The sequence below is a fragment of the Anopheles moucheti genome, chromosome 2 (assembly GCF_943734755.1).
Source record: "Anopheles moucheti chromosome 2, idAnoMoucSN_F20_07, whole genome shotgun sequence".
Taxonomy (NCBI): domain Eukaryota; kingdom Metazoa; phylum Arthropoda; class Insecta; order Diptera; family Culicidae; genus Anopheles; species Anopheles moucheti.
In genome coordinates, this window is record NC_069140.1 from 83,689,548 (window position 1) to 83,707,073 (window position 17,526).

At 42.3% G+C, this 17,526-nt stretch overlaps 1 protein-coding gene across 1 annotated transcript in view; it reads right to left on the reverse strand.

Moving 5' to 3' along the window:
- LOC128309364 (paired mesoderm homeobox protein 2B-like) overlaps positions 1-17,526 on the reverse strand; it is a 41,064-nt gene that overhangs the window by 4,986 nt on the left and 18,552 nt on the right. The window contains exon 2 of the mRNA XM_053045731.1: positions 14,603-14,799. Within this exon, the coding sequence (XP_052901691.1) occupies positions 14,603-14,799 (197 nt within the window). The remainder of the gene's footprint in view (positions 1-14,602; positions 14,800-17,526) is intronic.

The window sequence follows — 17,526 nt, forward strand, 5'->3', positions numbered from 1 at the left end:
AATGAAATGACTGGAAGCCGATTTTGTTAGGTTTTCCACGCATCCACCGGGCGCTGCCGATGGCGGTGGCATTTAGACTCGCGTAAACTTTGTGTCGATGTGCAAACATCGGTGCGGTATGGCATGGTGAATCGCGCTCCATCCCTTTCTCCATCCTCCGGAAGAACGCAAATAACAATGAACATTCCAACAAATTGTCAAGCCATAACAAAACGAGCAGCATAATGCAAACAACTGAGCTGCTCCGCTGCAGGGTTGATGTGAATAGCAACCAGCAAACGACAAAACAACAAAAAATCATCAAACTTTCACGCAATTGCGAAAACGGTTGCCATTTTTTTAAGCTTCATTTTATCACGCGTGTCGTGTTTAAATATCTAATCAACTTTGCAAATTCGCTGCTCGCGCATATACAGCACATCCGGGATGTTTACTTGCCATTTGTTTGACCCTTCTACGGCGGATGACTGCCATCCACCCTTTGCCAGTACACCCTGTGGGGCACACTAACACATGTGCTGCGTATAATGGAGCGATTTTTTGTTTTATACCAAAGCACGATGATTGTCACAAATCGTTCCCTTTGTTTCGGATTGTCGCGTTTCCCTCCCGACCTGATGCCTCCCTTTTTCCCCCGGTTGGTGGAAAATCATCGCTTGATTCGGTCTCATCTGATAAAATTGCGACTACTGTTTGTTTCAATATTTGCACTGGACATTGTTGTGCTGCAGTTTGTTTGTTACTGTGATCGACGAGTTGTTGCTTCCTCTGTCCCCGTGGCTTGCTTGTTAACTTTGTGCACGGTTACGTCGCTATCTGCCAATCAGTAAAAGGTTTGTGTCGTTGTTAACATTTACCTTACTAACACTGTGTACCGCCGAACTAACCGATTTCATCCATTCTCTCTTTTTAGTACTTCGTTTTATAGTTCTAATTGCCCCACTGTACTAATACCTAATAACAACTGTCAAACATCTGTCAACCAGCTGTCAAAACACAACTCCTTCGCAATTTTACCATCCCATTTAGTAATATGACGGAAAAATTATTTACCCTCAAATAAAGCAACTTCAATCAACAAATTTTGACCGAAACCGGTAAACTTGCTACCCCCGGAGCAATAGTTTGTCCTAACTCCAATCACTGAGATTTGCTCTTTTTTTTTTGTTACTCCTTTTTTGCTCCAACTACCCAACAAATCTTTCGCAGTCTACTACGACTTACGTGTGTTCAATGGCTTCAAACACTTCTCATAAGCAAAAAAAAAACAGAAAGACCCCTGCCGGTACTCAAGAACTTCTTGGGTAAACTTGTCCGAGCTCACCGAACCGATTGCTATTCAAAATGCGTCCGTAGAACTTCTGGTTGTGTTGTCTTACCGCGTTCGCTTCGCACACTGGTCAGCACCCAGGTCCATCTTCCCAGGGCTCCGCTCCAAGCGCCTAAAACGTCTTGACCCAAATCGTGCTGAATTTTAATGCAATTAGTGCGGAATCTTTCGTCTTTAGTTTTCGGTTGGTCTTGGTCCTTTTTCTTTCGCTCTCTCCCTTTCTCGGACTGTTATGTCCGATCTTCCTCCGATGGTAAAAGTGTGAGTTTCAAGGCCTTTTTTTGTATTTCCAAAAAGGTACTACTACTCAACTACTGCTAAAACACAGGAGGGGACTTTTTTCTGTGTGTACGAATTCTTTCCAAAGTTGGGTCGAATCAAACTGAGAAGACACTGGCCACGCTTGGCTATTGAAGACCCTGTACTTGAAGCGATATCTTCTTCTGCAATCTGCGACCGGACGTCAGGCAACGACAACCGTCTTCATCGTCTATCACCAAGGGCACACAGAGAGAGAGAGAGAAAAAAACACCAGGATACATCATACATTTCACTCCATTGTCTTTCTCCTCAGGAAAACAAAAATGAAAACACACATAGAGACGACAGCGTCCTCGAAGATGACCGGCTCGTTTGGGAAGGAAACGCGCGTGCTGTGTGTTTAACTTTCTTAATTTATTATTCGATTACGGATGATTAAAATAAACAATTCATTTATAGATCTCGGTGTCCATGTGTGTATGTGAGGGGGGGTTTATAAATATATCCCATTCCCAACCATGTATCTTAGTGCAAGGACCCTCAAGATTCTCCGGATGTTTACCGATCGTTGGTCACATCATCCTGCAGGATGATGTATTGTATCGTGGCAGTTATGTTGTTATGTGACAGTTATGTTGTCTGCAGTCTGAAATGGCCACAAGACACACAAAAAAACTGAAGATCAACCCATCATGTTGGACATCCGTCCTGAGCGTCTTGAGAGTCTTGATGAGGTTCTGTTTGTCTTTTCCATCATCAGTGGTTGTGTGGTTGTTTTTAAAGTTTCCCATTCAACGTTCGTAACGATCTGCACCAGTATGTATCCAGAGTGACCACAATCGGTTGGTGACGTGACTTTTGTTTAAATTATGCCTTCAAAATGGCATCCATAATGAGGAATTTGAATCTATTGCTTCGTCTATTGGGTGTTTCTTCTTCCACGACCGAACCTTTTCGTGCGTTTCTTGCACCAATTCTGATTGGGGAATTAACAGCACACGAGTTGTCAACCGTACCTGCCTCACTGGCCAGGGAATTGGTCTAATTAAATGATCCTTTTGCGTGGTTTCAAAATGGTGTCCATTCCTGTGGTTGGTTATTTTCCTTCACACCGGAAAACTCTCTCGGCGCCCACTCTACCTTCATAAAATGGTAAATCTTCGACAAAAGATTCGGCATCCCCCGCCGAATGGTCTTGGGGATTATTGGGAAATTCAATTTATTACCATTTTACTCCCATTCCCCTCAACAGTATACTTCCCATTTGGAAGGACCTTGCTAGACCTACCAAGCAGCTACCGGTGAAATTAGAATCCGATGGGCCCGGTTTTTATGGGTGAAAACATAAAAAAGCATCAAACTTTCGCTTCGAAATTTTATTTACGACCACAACCGTCCGACACCTTAGCCGGCGGAGACATTCCTCATTCCGATTGGTCGCCAAATATCGTTTGCCGCTTGCCGTTAATAATTAATTCATGGTCGAGGCAGTTGTTCGGGAAATTGATTTGACCTTTGCCTTTTATGTGCCGGAGTGCTCAGTGTGCTTGATTTGGTTAGATTCGACCCGTAAAAAGCTATGAAACCGCGAAATTGGGTCCCGTTGCCGAGAGCCTTAATTCAATTCCAAAACGCCCGTTCCGCACGGCGCACTCCGACGCAGAAGTTTTGCGGGAAAAGCGGCATCTTTCGGTGGGGAATAGAGAACGATTAAAATTCATCCCACTCGTGGTTTTTTTTTCCTTTCACCCACACACACACACATTCCGACACCCTTTTCTGTCGAAGGTTCCCAATGGTCATAAAAATCGGCATAAAACGGATTTTTTTCCCGTAGGGTAAAGGATTTGTGGGACAACGATTGCGGGTTCCGCTTTTATTTTTTATTTCCCCCATTTCATTCGATAATAGTTTACGATATCCATCCCACGGGGGGCCAACGCGGGACCTTATCAGGGAAGATTCCATCTACGAGACACCCACCCAGGACTTTTTCTTTACCCCCTCCGTAAGATGATTAAATTAAAAATTTAAACTTTGTGCCTCGGCTTCTACGGATCAGTTAAAACCGATCAATCGATCAACCGGCTCGGGTCATAAATTTGTGCAGCGATGCCATTAAAAAGTGCGCACGTACGCAATTGGCTATAAAAGCAGCTAACCGAGGAAAGCCCGCCGAAGTGGAAGAGATTTTCTCATACTGTAGAGCATTATTAAATCAAAACTAACCAAAAGAGAAACGGTTTCTGCTGTTATTGAAATGTTTTGGTGAAAGTTTGGTTCTTTTTATTCCAACTTTTTTGTTAAAGATCACCGAAATGACTCAACGCTTCACAGTTTTCCCTGCCCTATTGCTACATCATACGCTCGTACGCGCCAAAAGAAGCAAACTTCTCAGCAGCGTTAAATTGCGCCAGATGTGGCGATACTTTCGCTAAACAAATACCCAACAATCGCACAACAATGATATCTTCATTCGCGACATTTATTCTTTCACGTGCATCGCACACTGTGTGCAGGGGTCGCAACCATCACCGTACCTTCCCCTGCAATTTAAGGGCTCATGCGACGAGTCATTCGAACCATCCCCTACCTAGCGTGGTATGATGAAGCGGAACACGTTGGCAAAACGAGGGTTTGACTGGTAGCAAATCAAACGCCACTGCTCGTACGGTGGCGGTTAGTTATCCTGGTCACCGGCACCAGCCCAACGGTGGCACTGAAGGGTGACTGTAAAGCAATAAACTAAATACAGTAAGCATTGTTTATACTGCTTTAGTGGATAACGAAGCACTTGTGCTAATATTTTCCCTTCATCACGGTGACGACACCGAACCCCACAGCATCCGATTCCTTCCCTTCCTTCCGTTTTTTTTTCCCAAACCACCCCTATATTTTCCAACCATCATTTCCACCCTACCCAAATGGCAAGAGTGTAAAACGTCAATTGTCCTCGGGGGTTGCTGTTTCTTCCTGATTCACCACCGGGACCGTTTGATTAGCTTTCCGCTCTCTTTTCTATGTGTATTGGACAGCGGAACAATAAACAACCATACGAACAGAATTAAAGTGAGGTTACGCGTAACAAGCAGGCGAAGGGAAAACGGAAAATGCACGGCGCGTACACACACCATTCGGGGCACATTCTCAAGGCGCACCGGAGCGTTCACTTGTTAATCGATGAATAATAATCCTTACCCAAAGGCGAAGGGTGCTGCAATCGGGGGTTGATTCTTGCACCATCGCACCCACCCCACGCGTGTAAAACGCCACAAAAGCGAGCGTCGAAATCACTTTTCCACTCGTCCCGTTTACTCGATGTTTATTCAATTAACTTTGCAAACTTTGCGACCCCGCCCCACACCGGTGTAAAAGCCGGATCATCCCGGCGTTCAGCCCGGGCTGTGTGATGCATATTTTTACGGCTGATGTTTCTTTTTTTATGTCATGTGCATCCTGTACAAAAAGGCTCACGGTGTGTGTGAGGCCGTGAGGCCATTAAAGTGATGTTTTTTTTTTGTTCTTGGTCATTACATATTGTGTTTACATCGTTGAACATGGTTTACATGCGATTTTTTTTCTGTTATAGCTTGACTTCCCCTGCTTGGTAATAATGACTATCACAATAGCTCGATGACAGCTGACACTATCATTTGTTATGGTCATCGCTGTCAAATGCACTAGAAAAAAAACACATTTTTTATCACGTTTTGTGTCAAGCAAAATGAAGAAAAATGTGTTTTTTTATATGCTTTTAAACTTGTTACAACAATGTTAGTAATAGTCACACAAATGGTTTATTTTAGATTACACAAAATAAAGAAAAACCATCTAATCTTGGACAACTGAACAAAAAACACTAAAAACATAGAAAACCTTACAAAACAGCCTTATTTCATTTATTAATCAGAAATTTTAAAATATAGTAATCACTGGCAGTATAAAGCCAGATAAATGTGCAGTGATACAGGATGTGTACAGTTATATAAAAACAATTTCTAGCATGTTATAGTGGGTAACGTAACTATATTATCAATTATTTTTCAAGAGATTGATTGATAAAGACCATTGTGCTTCTACAGCAATTAAAAAATAACCTTTATCGTGACTTTTAACTATTTTTTATGCGATAGCAAACATTTTCTTCACCTTGGTAAAAGCAATTCTATGGGTGGTCGTTTAACTGTAATCCATTAATAGATAACCACCTAGTAGGTCGATACGCCAAGAAGACGAATTCTAAGTTCTTTTTTTCAAAACGAATAACCATTTTGATTTTTACAAGTAAATGAAAGGTAATTTTAAACTGCGTTGAATGATGTAAATTCATTTAAATATTTTTTATAATATCTGGTCATGGTCATGATGCGTAATTATGAGAAAAATTAATGCAATTTTCTCCTGGTGTACATTAGTTTACCACGCAAGCTGATAGCTATTCGTTGCTACGTAGCAACGGTTCGAATGAGATTTTGTAGTGACACTATCAGGAGCCGCTATCAAGAAGCCGCTGACTTATTTTTTTATTGTATGTTATTTTACTTATTTATCAGTCCATTAAAACAGTATTTTTTATATTTTCCCCATACGTTCTCTAACTCTCTTGAATATGATCATTACCTAATAAATTTATTTCTTTTGATTGTTATTGCTTTGTCGAATGAAATGTTTACCAATCTCTCACATCAATTCACTCAAAAAGAGACCATACAATTATGTTATGCTCTGTAATAGTTTCGATTGTAGTTATGTAAGTTTTTTTTATAAAGTTATGATCATTTAATATATTTATTTGCACAGACTTATTTTTTCTTGTTAGAAAGATTATCTCTGATTTGGTACATCAAGTTTCTAATTAATCTTAGCTTAGAATATTGAAATAGTACAATTTTTTACACTACTTCTCTAAATGTTTTGTAAAAAATATATATTTATGTTAGACACAAGTTTATTTCCCAACAGTATTTACTAGACAGCTTCTATACTAAATCTGCTACATACAAAACCAAACCAAATCTAACCACTGTGTTTCCCCCTCTAGGGAAACTAGCACTAATTATTGAAATTGTTTTTGAAGCCATTATTGAAGTCCTATTCCCCTTCCGCATACTCCATTCCCTTCTCCCCAAATAGAACCCCATAGTTTGGGGTTTAATATTTGCAAAACCCATCCGATAGGTTGTCTGCAGAGGTGATTTGAATAAATTTCGACTGCCCGTTTCATATGATGAACCATTTCCACATGCCCCAGCCCACCGAAACGCTTGTCCGATTTGTCGATTCAATTTTTCCCAAACGGCTTTCCAATCGTTCCGGGTGTTCCGTTTGTTCGGTGTTTAGATAATTTATTGTTTCGGACTATCACCAAGCCTGTGGTGATGGGTTTTGTGGTTTTTGGGGCTATGATTTGGTCCTGTGACAGTCTGCACATTCCAGCATGCTAATAGTGTTAATTCCTCGGGATTGATCCTGCTGGCGCTCGTCATGAAAAGGGAGGGGCGACAGATTGGTGCCTGTTCGTAGCGAGGGAAACAATTCCCTTCGGTGTTTGTGTGTGATAAATAATTGAACATGAATTTTGAATTTCGATAAGACAAAACCACCGTCCGAGCTGGTGCAGCGCGGTGGTACAATGTTTCCATGTCTGTTTAGTCCATGTTTTTCGATGTTTTATTGATTATATTGCATTTTGGAAAACATTCCTGACACAGGACGAGAAAACTTGTTAGTGAAAACAATATTGCAATGTCGCACTTCCGTAGAGGCTTTTTACCAAACCGTAATTTAATGTTTATTTCTAATGCACAGTACAACATTAAATTGTTATTAAAGGACTTGCCTTAAAAAATGCTGTTATTATGACAGAATAACGAACCTAACTCCGCAAACAATGCTATTAGTTCGTTCTAACGCCGAAAACAACGCGTACAAATCATTCGCCGACCACAGTGCAGATAATTTTCCACCATGTGGTGGTTTCGCCTGCCAGGTCGTAAGCATAAATTTTCATAATCATACTACAGCTGCTTCTAATAGCGTTTCGCACGTGGTCATTTGACCAGCATTTCGATGGAGTTTGGGCGGTGGAATTTCATCCACCGGAACCTGTCCACGGGGTTTGTAATTTGAGCAGTGCACGTGAAAAGGGTTTCGCCCTTACTACGGTTCTGATTCCATGTGTTGGCCATTTTTTTTTTCGCCAGCATTGTTGTTACTTCCACTCTCCACCAATGATAAAAGGTCATTGTTTTTTTTTATACGTGTAAACTGGACGAGGTGTTTTTTGTTTGTTTTTGTTTCGCATTAAAACCACTCTATTCGCGAGGCAGAAAACCCGCCCCACCCGAGCGAGTGGCAGATTGGCTTTTCGGGACGGTTCCAGTATTTTATGATTTGCGGTTCCGTGCATACCGCGACCTGGGCAGGTTTCAAAGCCAAAGCGCGTCCAGACATTTCGTCCCACACCCGGACGGAGTGCGGTTCCAATGTGCATGTCCAAAAAGGTGCGGCGGCACAAGCGACGATGACGACGATTTATATTTATCGAGAAAAATAATTCCATTCGTGTACCGGGTGTACCATATGTGCGCCATTTCCATACGGTTTTCGCCCGGAATGGTTATTATGTGGGGACGGTTTTTGTTGCGAGGTTGCTGGGTGGTAGCTTTTCCACCAGCGCAATCGACCGGTGTTTCCGGTGAAGAAAGAAAAAAACCAGATACCGCGGGATATAGGAGGGAAAGCTAATTGCGATTGGATTGGAAAAATGCTCCAAGAGAAATATGGCGCTGCTCGGTTGGGCAAATAGGAAAACATGCCGTCTTGCTGTTGTGGGTGTTTTTTTTTAAACTTTATCAACATTTGATCATTACAAGGGGTCCTTCAGACGGACTTAAAAACGTCCTTAATTTTACTGTCTTTCGTTGGTTTAAATATTCTTGCAAACGTGTTCCAAACGACCTTTTTATGATTTTTTTAAACAATTTTTTTCTTCTAAGAGTGCTATATTGTTGAAGAAATTAAATGTTATCGCTGCTCAATGTAATGTAATGTAAGGTAAAAAGTGCAACATTGAAAGCAAGTTGTGGCTTAAAAAACAAGGGAATTCCTACCTCATTTTCCTATCGCCATTTTATGCAAACTATACCATATAGAGGACACCTATCGTTTACATGTTGACTGCTTTAAAGCTAAATATACGTCTGTTTTTGTAATTTATTTAAACTCCTAAACAGATAGTTGAAAACGAGAGAGTAACTTATTTCAAATACAATTTTACATCCTGTCATATTTTAATAAAATTTGGCCAAACATACTAGCATGAATTGTTGCGATAAAACAATTCTTGACACTTAACTTAAGTGTACTAATAGTTTGAAAAAAGTTCCGTGTTGTTTCGCATGTTCTTTTATAACACATGATCGTTAGTAAGTTTAATTTTAAACTAAACATATTTTAAGTTTAAGCGTATTTGAATAAGCTTCTAGTATTAGTTAAAGATTTTTCCACCCCTTATCCTATGGCTCAAAACTTATTTTTTTCCAAAAAAATGTCAAAAATCGACTCATCTCAATAGCTTAAGCAGTAATGAATTAATAATCTAAAAAAAAAAATATGACAAAACGTAACATTATATTTCAAATAAATTGTACTAAGATTATTTATATCTATCTCTTCAGTATTTTAAACAAATTGCAAAAAAATACTTGTCCATATAGTTATGCTAAGCACTGTAAATTTTGTAACAGAATAATCTCGCACTGTTGTCACACAACTTCTTGAAGATGAAACGGCTAGAAACAATGTATTTTTCATTTTTTTCTAATTAACTAATTAAGCTGGTTTAGGAATTTTAAGGCAGATAGATTAATTAAACGTGGGGCGGCCCGGTGGCATGATGGTAGCGGAGCCGGTCTTCACACGAACGGACCGGACCAAAATCCCATCCGGACCAATCCCCCGTAGCAAGGACTGACTATCCTGCTACGTGGTAAAATAAGTCGATACGGCCAGGCCGTTCTAACGAAACAAAAAAAAAAAAAAGATTAATTAAACTTATGCATTTATTACTAAACTTACAAAATAACAAATGCATCAAACACATTTCATTAAAACATCGCAAACATCTTTACTTGCTTTAAATCCATCCAAAAGAAAAGCAAAAAAAACCCGACATAAACAACAAGAATAACATTGTTTCTCTAACCGTGAATGAACAGTTTCGTATCGCATTTGTTTGTGTCCGCCTAGTTCTCCACATCTCAAGGCGAAACAGCATCCTGCGTTCGCGACGGGAATAAATTTACCAAGCTTCGTGCTCATTCGACCCACCAGCAGCACCACCGGTTTACCCCCGGTGTTGGCTTTCCTTTTTTCTTTCCTCACACTCCGGCACAGGCCGAATAAAATGTTGCTACATTTTCCTTCACAACGAACCCAAACACCCCTGCATGCTTTATCTGCGAGTGTCAGGTGGATGGGCACTTGCCGGCTGTGATGAATTAAATTGTTTCAAACTTTTGACATCCCGAACGCGCCACCACCACCACGGCGGCCCGCCGGCAATGGGTACGGTCTTTGTGCATGTGCCACCTCTGGTTGTTGCTCTTTGCTGTTGCGTATTCGTCCTGTTACAAGTGTGTGTTTGTACACTTCTTAGGCGCTTGATGTTTTTTTTTATTCGTCGAATATGTGGGTGAAAGGAAAAATATCCTTTTTTTGCACCATTTTTATCTCATTTAATTTTCACCATTTTTCCCCTGTTCCGTAATCGGCAGGAACTTGTTCTTTTGGGTAGCGTATTTTTTTTTGGGTTTTATCACAGCGTGAAGAAATCGTGTAACGCGTTGTGTGAGGTGAAATGAATTTTATTTACGATCACCAATAGCCCGCGAAGCAATGCAAAATGTAGGTCTTCCCAACGAGAACGTCCATTATTGGGTCCATTTTTCTTTTCTGCCGGGCCCTTTTCGACGTTGGTCGACGGCATTAATCTTTGTGCAGTATTTTCATCAAATCTAATCCATCGCATAGAAAAAAAAAATTATTGTTTATAGTAATGTATATAATAGAAAAAATACAGATTGTCTCTCGGTTGATTGTCAATAAGTCTAAAAGTATGCAATGCGTATAGCAATTTTGATTTATTTAATTTTTGTCAACTATGAGCTCTTTTTTCCATAAAGTAATGACTTTTTGAGGTCAATGATGATGATGAAATGAAATTGCATTTAGATTAATGTTTCAATTATGGCTATTCTCACTGTCAAACTGCATTCGAGCGATATGGGTTAATTAGCTTAATGCTGGAGGTCACCATACTCTTTACCCCCTTTTTTGCCATAAAAATCCGCAAACGCATTCGGCATTCGCTTTATGCCCGCAAAAGGCGATGCAAAACTGTGTACAATCTTAAATGTATAACCCGCACTGGTGCAGTAAACGACACTACCAACACCCTAGTAACGGGCCCCGATTGAGGTTTAATAACCCTCAGCCAGCTCACACGCAAGCGTCGCAAGCTGCGGGACGTGTTTATGCCATCAAACACCACAGATGTGTGATGAATTTTAATTCAATCAGCTCCGGAAGAAATTCGAAACAGGATGGATGGAAGGGTCCCTGTGCCCTGTGAGCGAAATTTCAATAGCCGCGAGGGTTAAAGTACCCTCTGTCATACAATGGTGCGAATGGATTGAACAGGTTTTCCTGTGTTGTTTACGGAACGGATAAGCGAGAGGATTAGACTCAATAAAACTGGAGCAGAACGGGATTTTGCGTGTTTCGGTAAAGCCTTTAAGAAGAACCATAATCCTTAAATTTTGTTTTTGTACACTTTTTAACATTAATTTATGACAAATTTAAATGTGAGGCATCATTATTCCTTTACCTACTGTATTAACGCCCAAATAATTATAATTGCATACATGTAGGCGCATTTGACACAATCTTGATAGCATATTCAGTTACTCAATTTGTAGTATTTTAAACCAAAGTGCAGTCACCTGAGTGACTAATCATCCCCCAAAAAACAGTACAGTTTCTCACCATCTCGCGCTAATTGACAGACCCATTCCACCGATCCGAACCGGATCTAATAACCGTGGTCAAACTCCTGTCCCTCCAGCACCTCTTTCCCAGAGCGTTACGTTACCGTCAGCGAATGTTTTTGACACTAATTATAAGCGGAGATTGCAGACAGCCACCCAACCCAGGACGATCCCGGGATTCCCATCAATCACCTGTACAACTTTGTACCATTCGGGGGGGACACACTTCCAAGCACCGGTACCAGCGAAAAGTTTCAACAATCGAAACGGTCACCAACATTTAATGAGCACTGCAACTGGTGGCCTGTTCACAAATCGAACGTGAGCACATTTCAGTCCATTCAACTCCCCCGAGCAGCAGCAGCAGCAGCCGAGTGGTCTTAAAATATCAATTCCGGCTGTGTTTTCATTCCGTTCGCGCTTTGCATTCCATCGGCGGAACGTGAATATGGACGCTACATAAATGATTGCCTGCGAATTTCATTAGCAAAATGCATTTTCCACCAATTTTTTTTGTGCTTTCTTTTCACCTTTCTTTTTTGATGCGCTTTCTGAAAATGAAACATTCACAAAAGAAATTTTATTTATAGCACACCAAGCAAATAATTTTTAAGGTCGTCTTTTTTTTCGCAATTTTCATTTCGATTTTCTCCGACGGACTTCATTTTATTTTTGTCAATAAAAACACATTTCCTATGGCTTTTCCGCGCTTTTCGCAAAACGTGAGCTCGCCTGTCGTGAGTTCATGAACCGTAGCGAACGACACTCGCGTGTTGACACACCATAATGCTCTATCGTTTATTAAAAGAGCCTTTCGGGGTGAAATGCGTCCACAGCGCGGCCAATGCGACAGCTTTCGAACGCTATTTTGGCACAACAAATTGACAGAGGGATTGCATCAACAGCGACATGACGATCAGCGGTACATTCGTGCTGCTACTGCTGCTCGTCCAATGGTAACTTACCCGCGACATATAATGTACGGTAATTGAATTGAAATTTCAATTAAACTGTGTCTCCCGTGATCGTGACGACCGTACAGGTCGTCATAATTGAATCGATCAACACTTTCACAACCCCTGACGGCCGGTGCGCCCGGGTCAACCATCGCCATGCCAACCGGATCGTTATTGTTATTCATCTGTCAAGTTTGACGTATGCAGCATGGCGGTGAACCTCACACACAGCTAATCGCATTTCCATCCATCCAGTGGCACTCACGCGTGGCTCGGAAATTGCTTAACTGAAATGGAATGTTTGCGTACCAGAGCTTCTTCCGTTTCCGACACAAAACCGGGGGGGGGGCGGTCAACATGCCGATAATCGGCATGTAAATTATTGCATCCCATCGGCAATGGTTTGCGCAGTGGCAGCGGCACAGACACACCTTCCACTTGACATTGAACGGACCGTGCCGACAAAATGGTGTACAATATTGGTTTAATGTAATTAAAGATAACATTCGATGGTAACGCAATCAAAACAAACGGGACGCCATTTAAAAGCAACCGACCACTCGTGCAGCTACAGAACAGAGTGTCGAAAATAAACTATTGTCCTCGTTGATGTCACCATGATGAAGTATGTAGTAATTACGGATCGGAGTAGCGAGCAGTAAAAGGAACAATTCCTAAAAGCAGCCTAAAAGTATGCAATTCGCATGACAAACTCGATCGTACCAGCATCGAGTGGATCTTTCATTCTTTTTTCCTCGGTGGGAACCTACTGTTCCTGCTCAATCTCATGTCCGGTACGCCTTTTTACGCCCACTTTAGGCCACTTATCATTTTTAAGGGTGTAATCTCACAAGTCGTCCGCATGCGACATCAATTTCGGGCCACTTCACACGAGATGCTATATCGTGTTACCCACAGTGAGAGCCTTATAAAGCAAACCCCTGCCGGAACCAGACGAGGTGAATCAATTCGGTACACTTGTTTTACAACTTATTGCCTTCGCTTCCATTGTGAAGGGCCGTGCCTAATCGAAGCCGTAACGAAACGCACCATCATCCACACCCTCACAAGGACGTGTGCCGACACCCATGACAATCTAATCACCGATTGCTCACGACGTCCGGAGCGGTTACTACAGGGCTGCAGCACAGGGTGTTTAGCCCAAAAAAGGGAAAATGAACTTCCGGCCGAACTTCATCGTCGGAGACGGGGTCTCTTCCAACGACACCCAATAATCCATCATTCTTTATTCTCACTCCTTGCTGCTGTTACTGCGTGCTGCTGACCTGCTTTTTTACAACTGTGTGTGCTTTTGGAGAGGATATTTTGATCATCTTCCCAAGATATCTGCGCCCCCGGATAGCATCGTTGTCTGATTGTGCGTTTGCCCTCCCTGTTTGGGCAATCCATCCAAACGTCCAAATGGCGAAGGATGCGAAGCGCAAGGTGATAAATTTATAGCCCACTCGTAATCGTACGGCATGTGTCAAGCGATCTCGGCACGGCTATCATACGCACACACCACCCTGTTCGGGTCGTAGTAGCAGCCAGCATTGCCAGGGAGTCATCTTAAATGCATGGAAACATTACAGCAAGTCCTAAGATCCCGAGACACACAGCGAAATGGTCCGAATGGTCCGTCGGTTTTCGGTTTCTGGGTCTTTTATCGTCTTCCACCTCGTGAAGGCTCAAGCAGCCTCATGAAATATTGAGCAAGGCACGTGTCATAAATAATGGACCATATTTGCACGCCTCTCTTCGAACAGGCGGCTCCGTACTATTTGGGCGTGGGTGAGGCTTTTTACCCTCTGGCCATTTTCCTGGGGCTTCCTTTTGTATTGGAAATCCGAAACAAAGGCAAAGGTAAAAAACGACAACAATTTAATCAATCAACCCCGGGCACCTGGGGAGGGGGAGGGGGGTCGGTTGTGTGCTCCGATGGTCCAAGTACGTTCTGGATGATCTGATTCTGAGGCCGGCCTCAAACAAAACAAAACAAAACTCACCTGGACGCGTGCTTCCGTCAGATCGATTTTCATCGCTATCTCTTCGCGCGTGTAAATGTCCGGATAATGCGTCTCCTGGAAGGCTCGTTCGAGTTCTTTCAGCTGGGCCGAGGTGAAGGTCGTTCGTATCCGGCGCTGTTTGCGCTTTTCCGCCAGCACCGAATCGTGGCCGGCGTACACCTTGTACGGAAGTCCCGCTGCAAAAAAAAAAAAAACGCGAGGAAAGCAAAACAAAGATGGATGAATATAAAATGAATAACACATTACACATCGTAACGAAGGATAAGCAGTGCAAACTGTTGCCGCCCCAAAACAACCACCCAATTATGATCCACCACCACCACCGAAGCTACCGAATTCTGGTAGGGACATCAAATTAAAAACGATGACTCCATTCATTAGTGTTAATTAATTGAAATTAGGTTGGAAGATTTTTATATCATGGTAGTAAAATTATTTACAACCCAAGCGCTGCCGAACAAGTCACCGCTGGGTAACAAAAACGCGACGCAACTCACATGCGCAACCGTCGGCACGGCAATATTACTGCCCTTTTCCGTGTGGTAACGAGCGGCCAGCGCGCACCCTCGGAACAGTTTTTCCGCACGGGAAGAAAAACTAAACAAAATGATGGCGCTATAATGCCGTGCTACGTAATCTGGTGTTGGTTGTCCTTCTTCCTTTTTTTTTGTTTTGTTTGCTTCCCGTTGCAAATGGAGGCACTGCTGGGGAAGAAGCATCCTTAATGTGTGTGTGTGTGGTGCCTCACCACTACATTTAAAGCAAGCGTTGAAAATCGTTAAAACGAGAAGTAACGATTGAGTGAGCGAGCAAGAGCATATGAGAAGATGGCGAAGGAAAATCCTTCTTCATGCGCACCGGGCGATGGTAGTAGTGGTAGGGCGAACCGCCATGTCGTCATTTATCTTCTACACGAATGACTAATGGCTGGCCAAAACGGGATGGCTTCCATGGTAGGGGGTGAGGGAGCGCCCCGTTACGGAAGGACGCACAAGGCAAATCAATTTCTTCGCCGCTCGGCTGCTCGGCGTTTTGCTCCGTGTGGGAGCGCCATTGGTGGGTGGCACGCTAACGGCCACCTTGAGCCTGGTTCCATCCTTTCAGCGCTGCTATAAAGACGTCTGCACGTGCTTTACCGTGGCTCTCGTGGCTCATATTTAACCGCGACGGAAGTACGCACCTCATTGCTCTTGCGCTTCCTGTCGCACCACGGTTAGGGGGTTGTATTTTTAAACCGTTCACATCCTCTCGCAATTGCGCTATCGCTCTCTCTCTCTCTCTCTCTCTCTTACCTTCGTTTTTTTTACACTTCTTTAAGATGGTTTGGATTGTTGGGAGATTTTATAGCACCATTGCGCGTTCACAGCTCGCTCGCTCATCGGTTACGACGTCATTTTGATGTTTTATTTATTTGTTTATCGTTTTGCTACTGGTTTTACACTCCATTTTTGCTCTCTCTCTCTTTCTCTCTCTTTCTCTCTTTGTACGCTAGAATCATGTTGAATTGCAGAGAACAGAAGACTTTAATGAAGCCATCGATTTTAGACAGATACAGCTTTAAAGGCTAGGCATTAATAAGAACATGGTCTAGTTACTAATTTTGATGAGCTGTAAGCAACAGCATTTGAAAATATAAGATGGCACTGCTGTACTACTATTAATATAAGACTGTAGTAAAGCACAGCTTAGCCGTTAATTTCTAGATAACAATTTTGAAAGGAAGCATTAAATGTACTTAATGACAGCGGCGGATCAAACGGTAGGCGGAGTAGGCGGTCGCCTAGGGCCTCGCCGTGTTGGGGGCCCCAAACAATTTGTGCCGATTGTGCGAGTTTTGGAAAGTTAGCAGCAGAGTTAATTTATAGCACAAAATCTAATTAAAAAGGAAACAATTTGATCGAAAATATCTTTGGATTTTATATATCCTTGGTTATATAAAACATTTGTTTCTATTTGACTAGCTATATCGGCCCGGTTACACGGCTACGCAAGAGAAGTATGCAGTGTACTCAAACTCCTTCTTCTTTATCGGCACGACCTTCTCAGGATATTGAAGCCTACCATTTCTGGCTTTTTTTAGACGATTATATGAGATTCCAAAACGAGCCAAACAACATCACGCTGAACATGTCAATATAGTCCCCAAAAACCCTGTAATAATAGCCAACGTGAGAGAAACTCTTTTACCACGCGCAACGATAACGTGAGAGCGGATCAGTAATATGCAATCTGGAGGGGAACTGCTGTCAGCTCCTGTTTTGGATGTTCTCTTGGTATCGGAAATCTGAAAGCAGCCGGTTTTGTATGGAATTTCATATCAGCCGACGGTACGCAGCTGATTATCTCAGTTGTGCATACACACGCAACACAAAACCACACAAGGCGATCATACCGAAGAGCAAACAGTTCCCCTCGCCTGAGTAAAATGTGGATACAGATCACACACGCTACACATAGCCACACACGGCGATCGTATCGCTCGAATGGTGAGAGCGAGATCGGCTGCCGATGCTAAATGCGAGCACCGTGTGATAAGCCTCCCGCGTGATAAGAGAGGTATGCGAATGAGAGAGGGGATTCTTTACCTTGAAGAGAGCGATGGTGTGCGATGCAGGGTTCGCGTCGTATGTATTGACGAGTCCAGCTCGGTGTTGCTTTGTTCGGGAAAAGCTATATGCGTTGACAAATTCAGTAGCGCTATCGAATGACCGTCGAATGTTGTTGCTGGCAACGATAACTTGCCAATTATTATATTATATTATATTATATGAGATATTTGAGACAATTATATGAGATAAAAAAACGAGCCAAACAACATCACGCTGAACATGTCAATATAGTCCCCAAAAACCCTGTAATAATAGCCAACGTGAGAGAAACTCTTTTACCACGCGCAACGATAA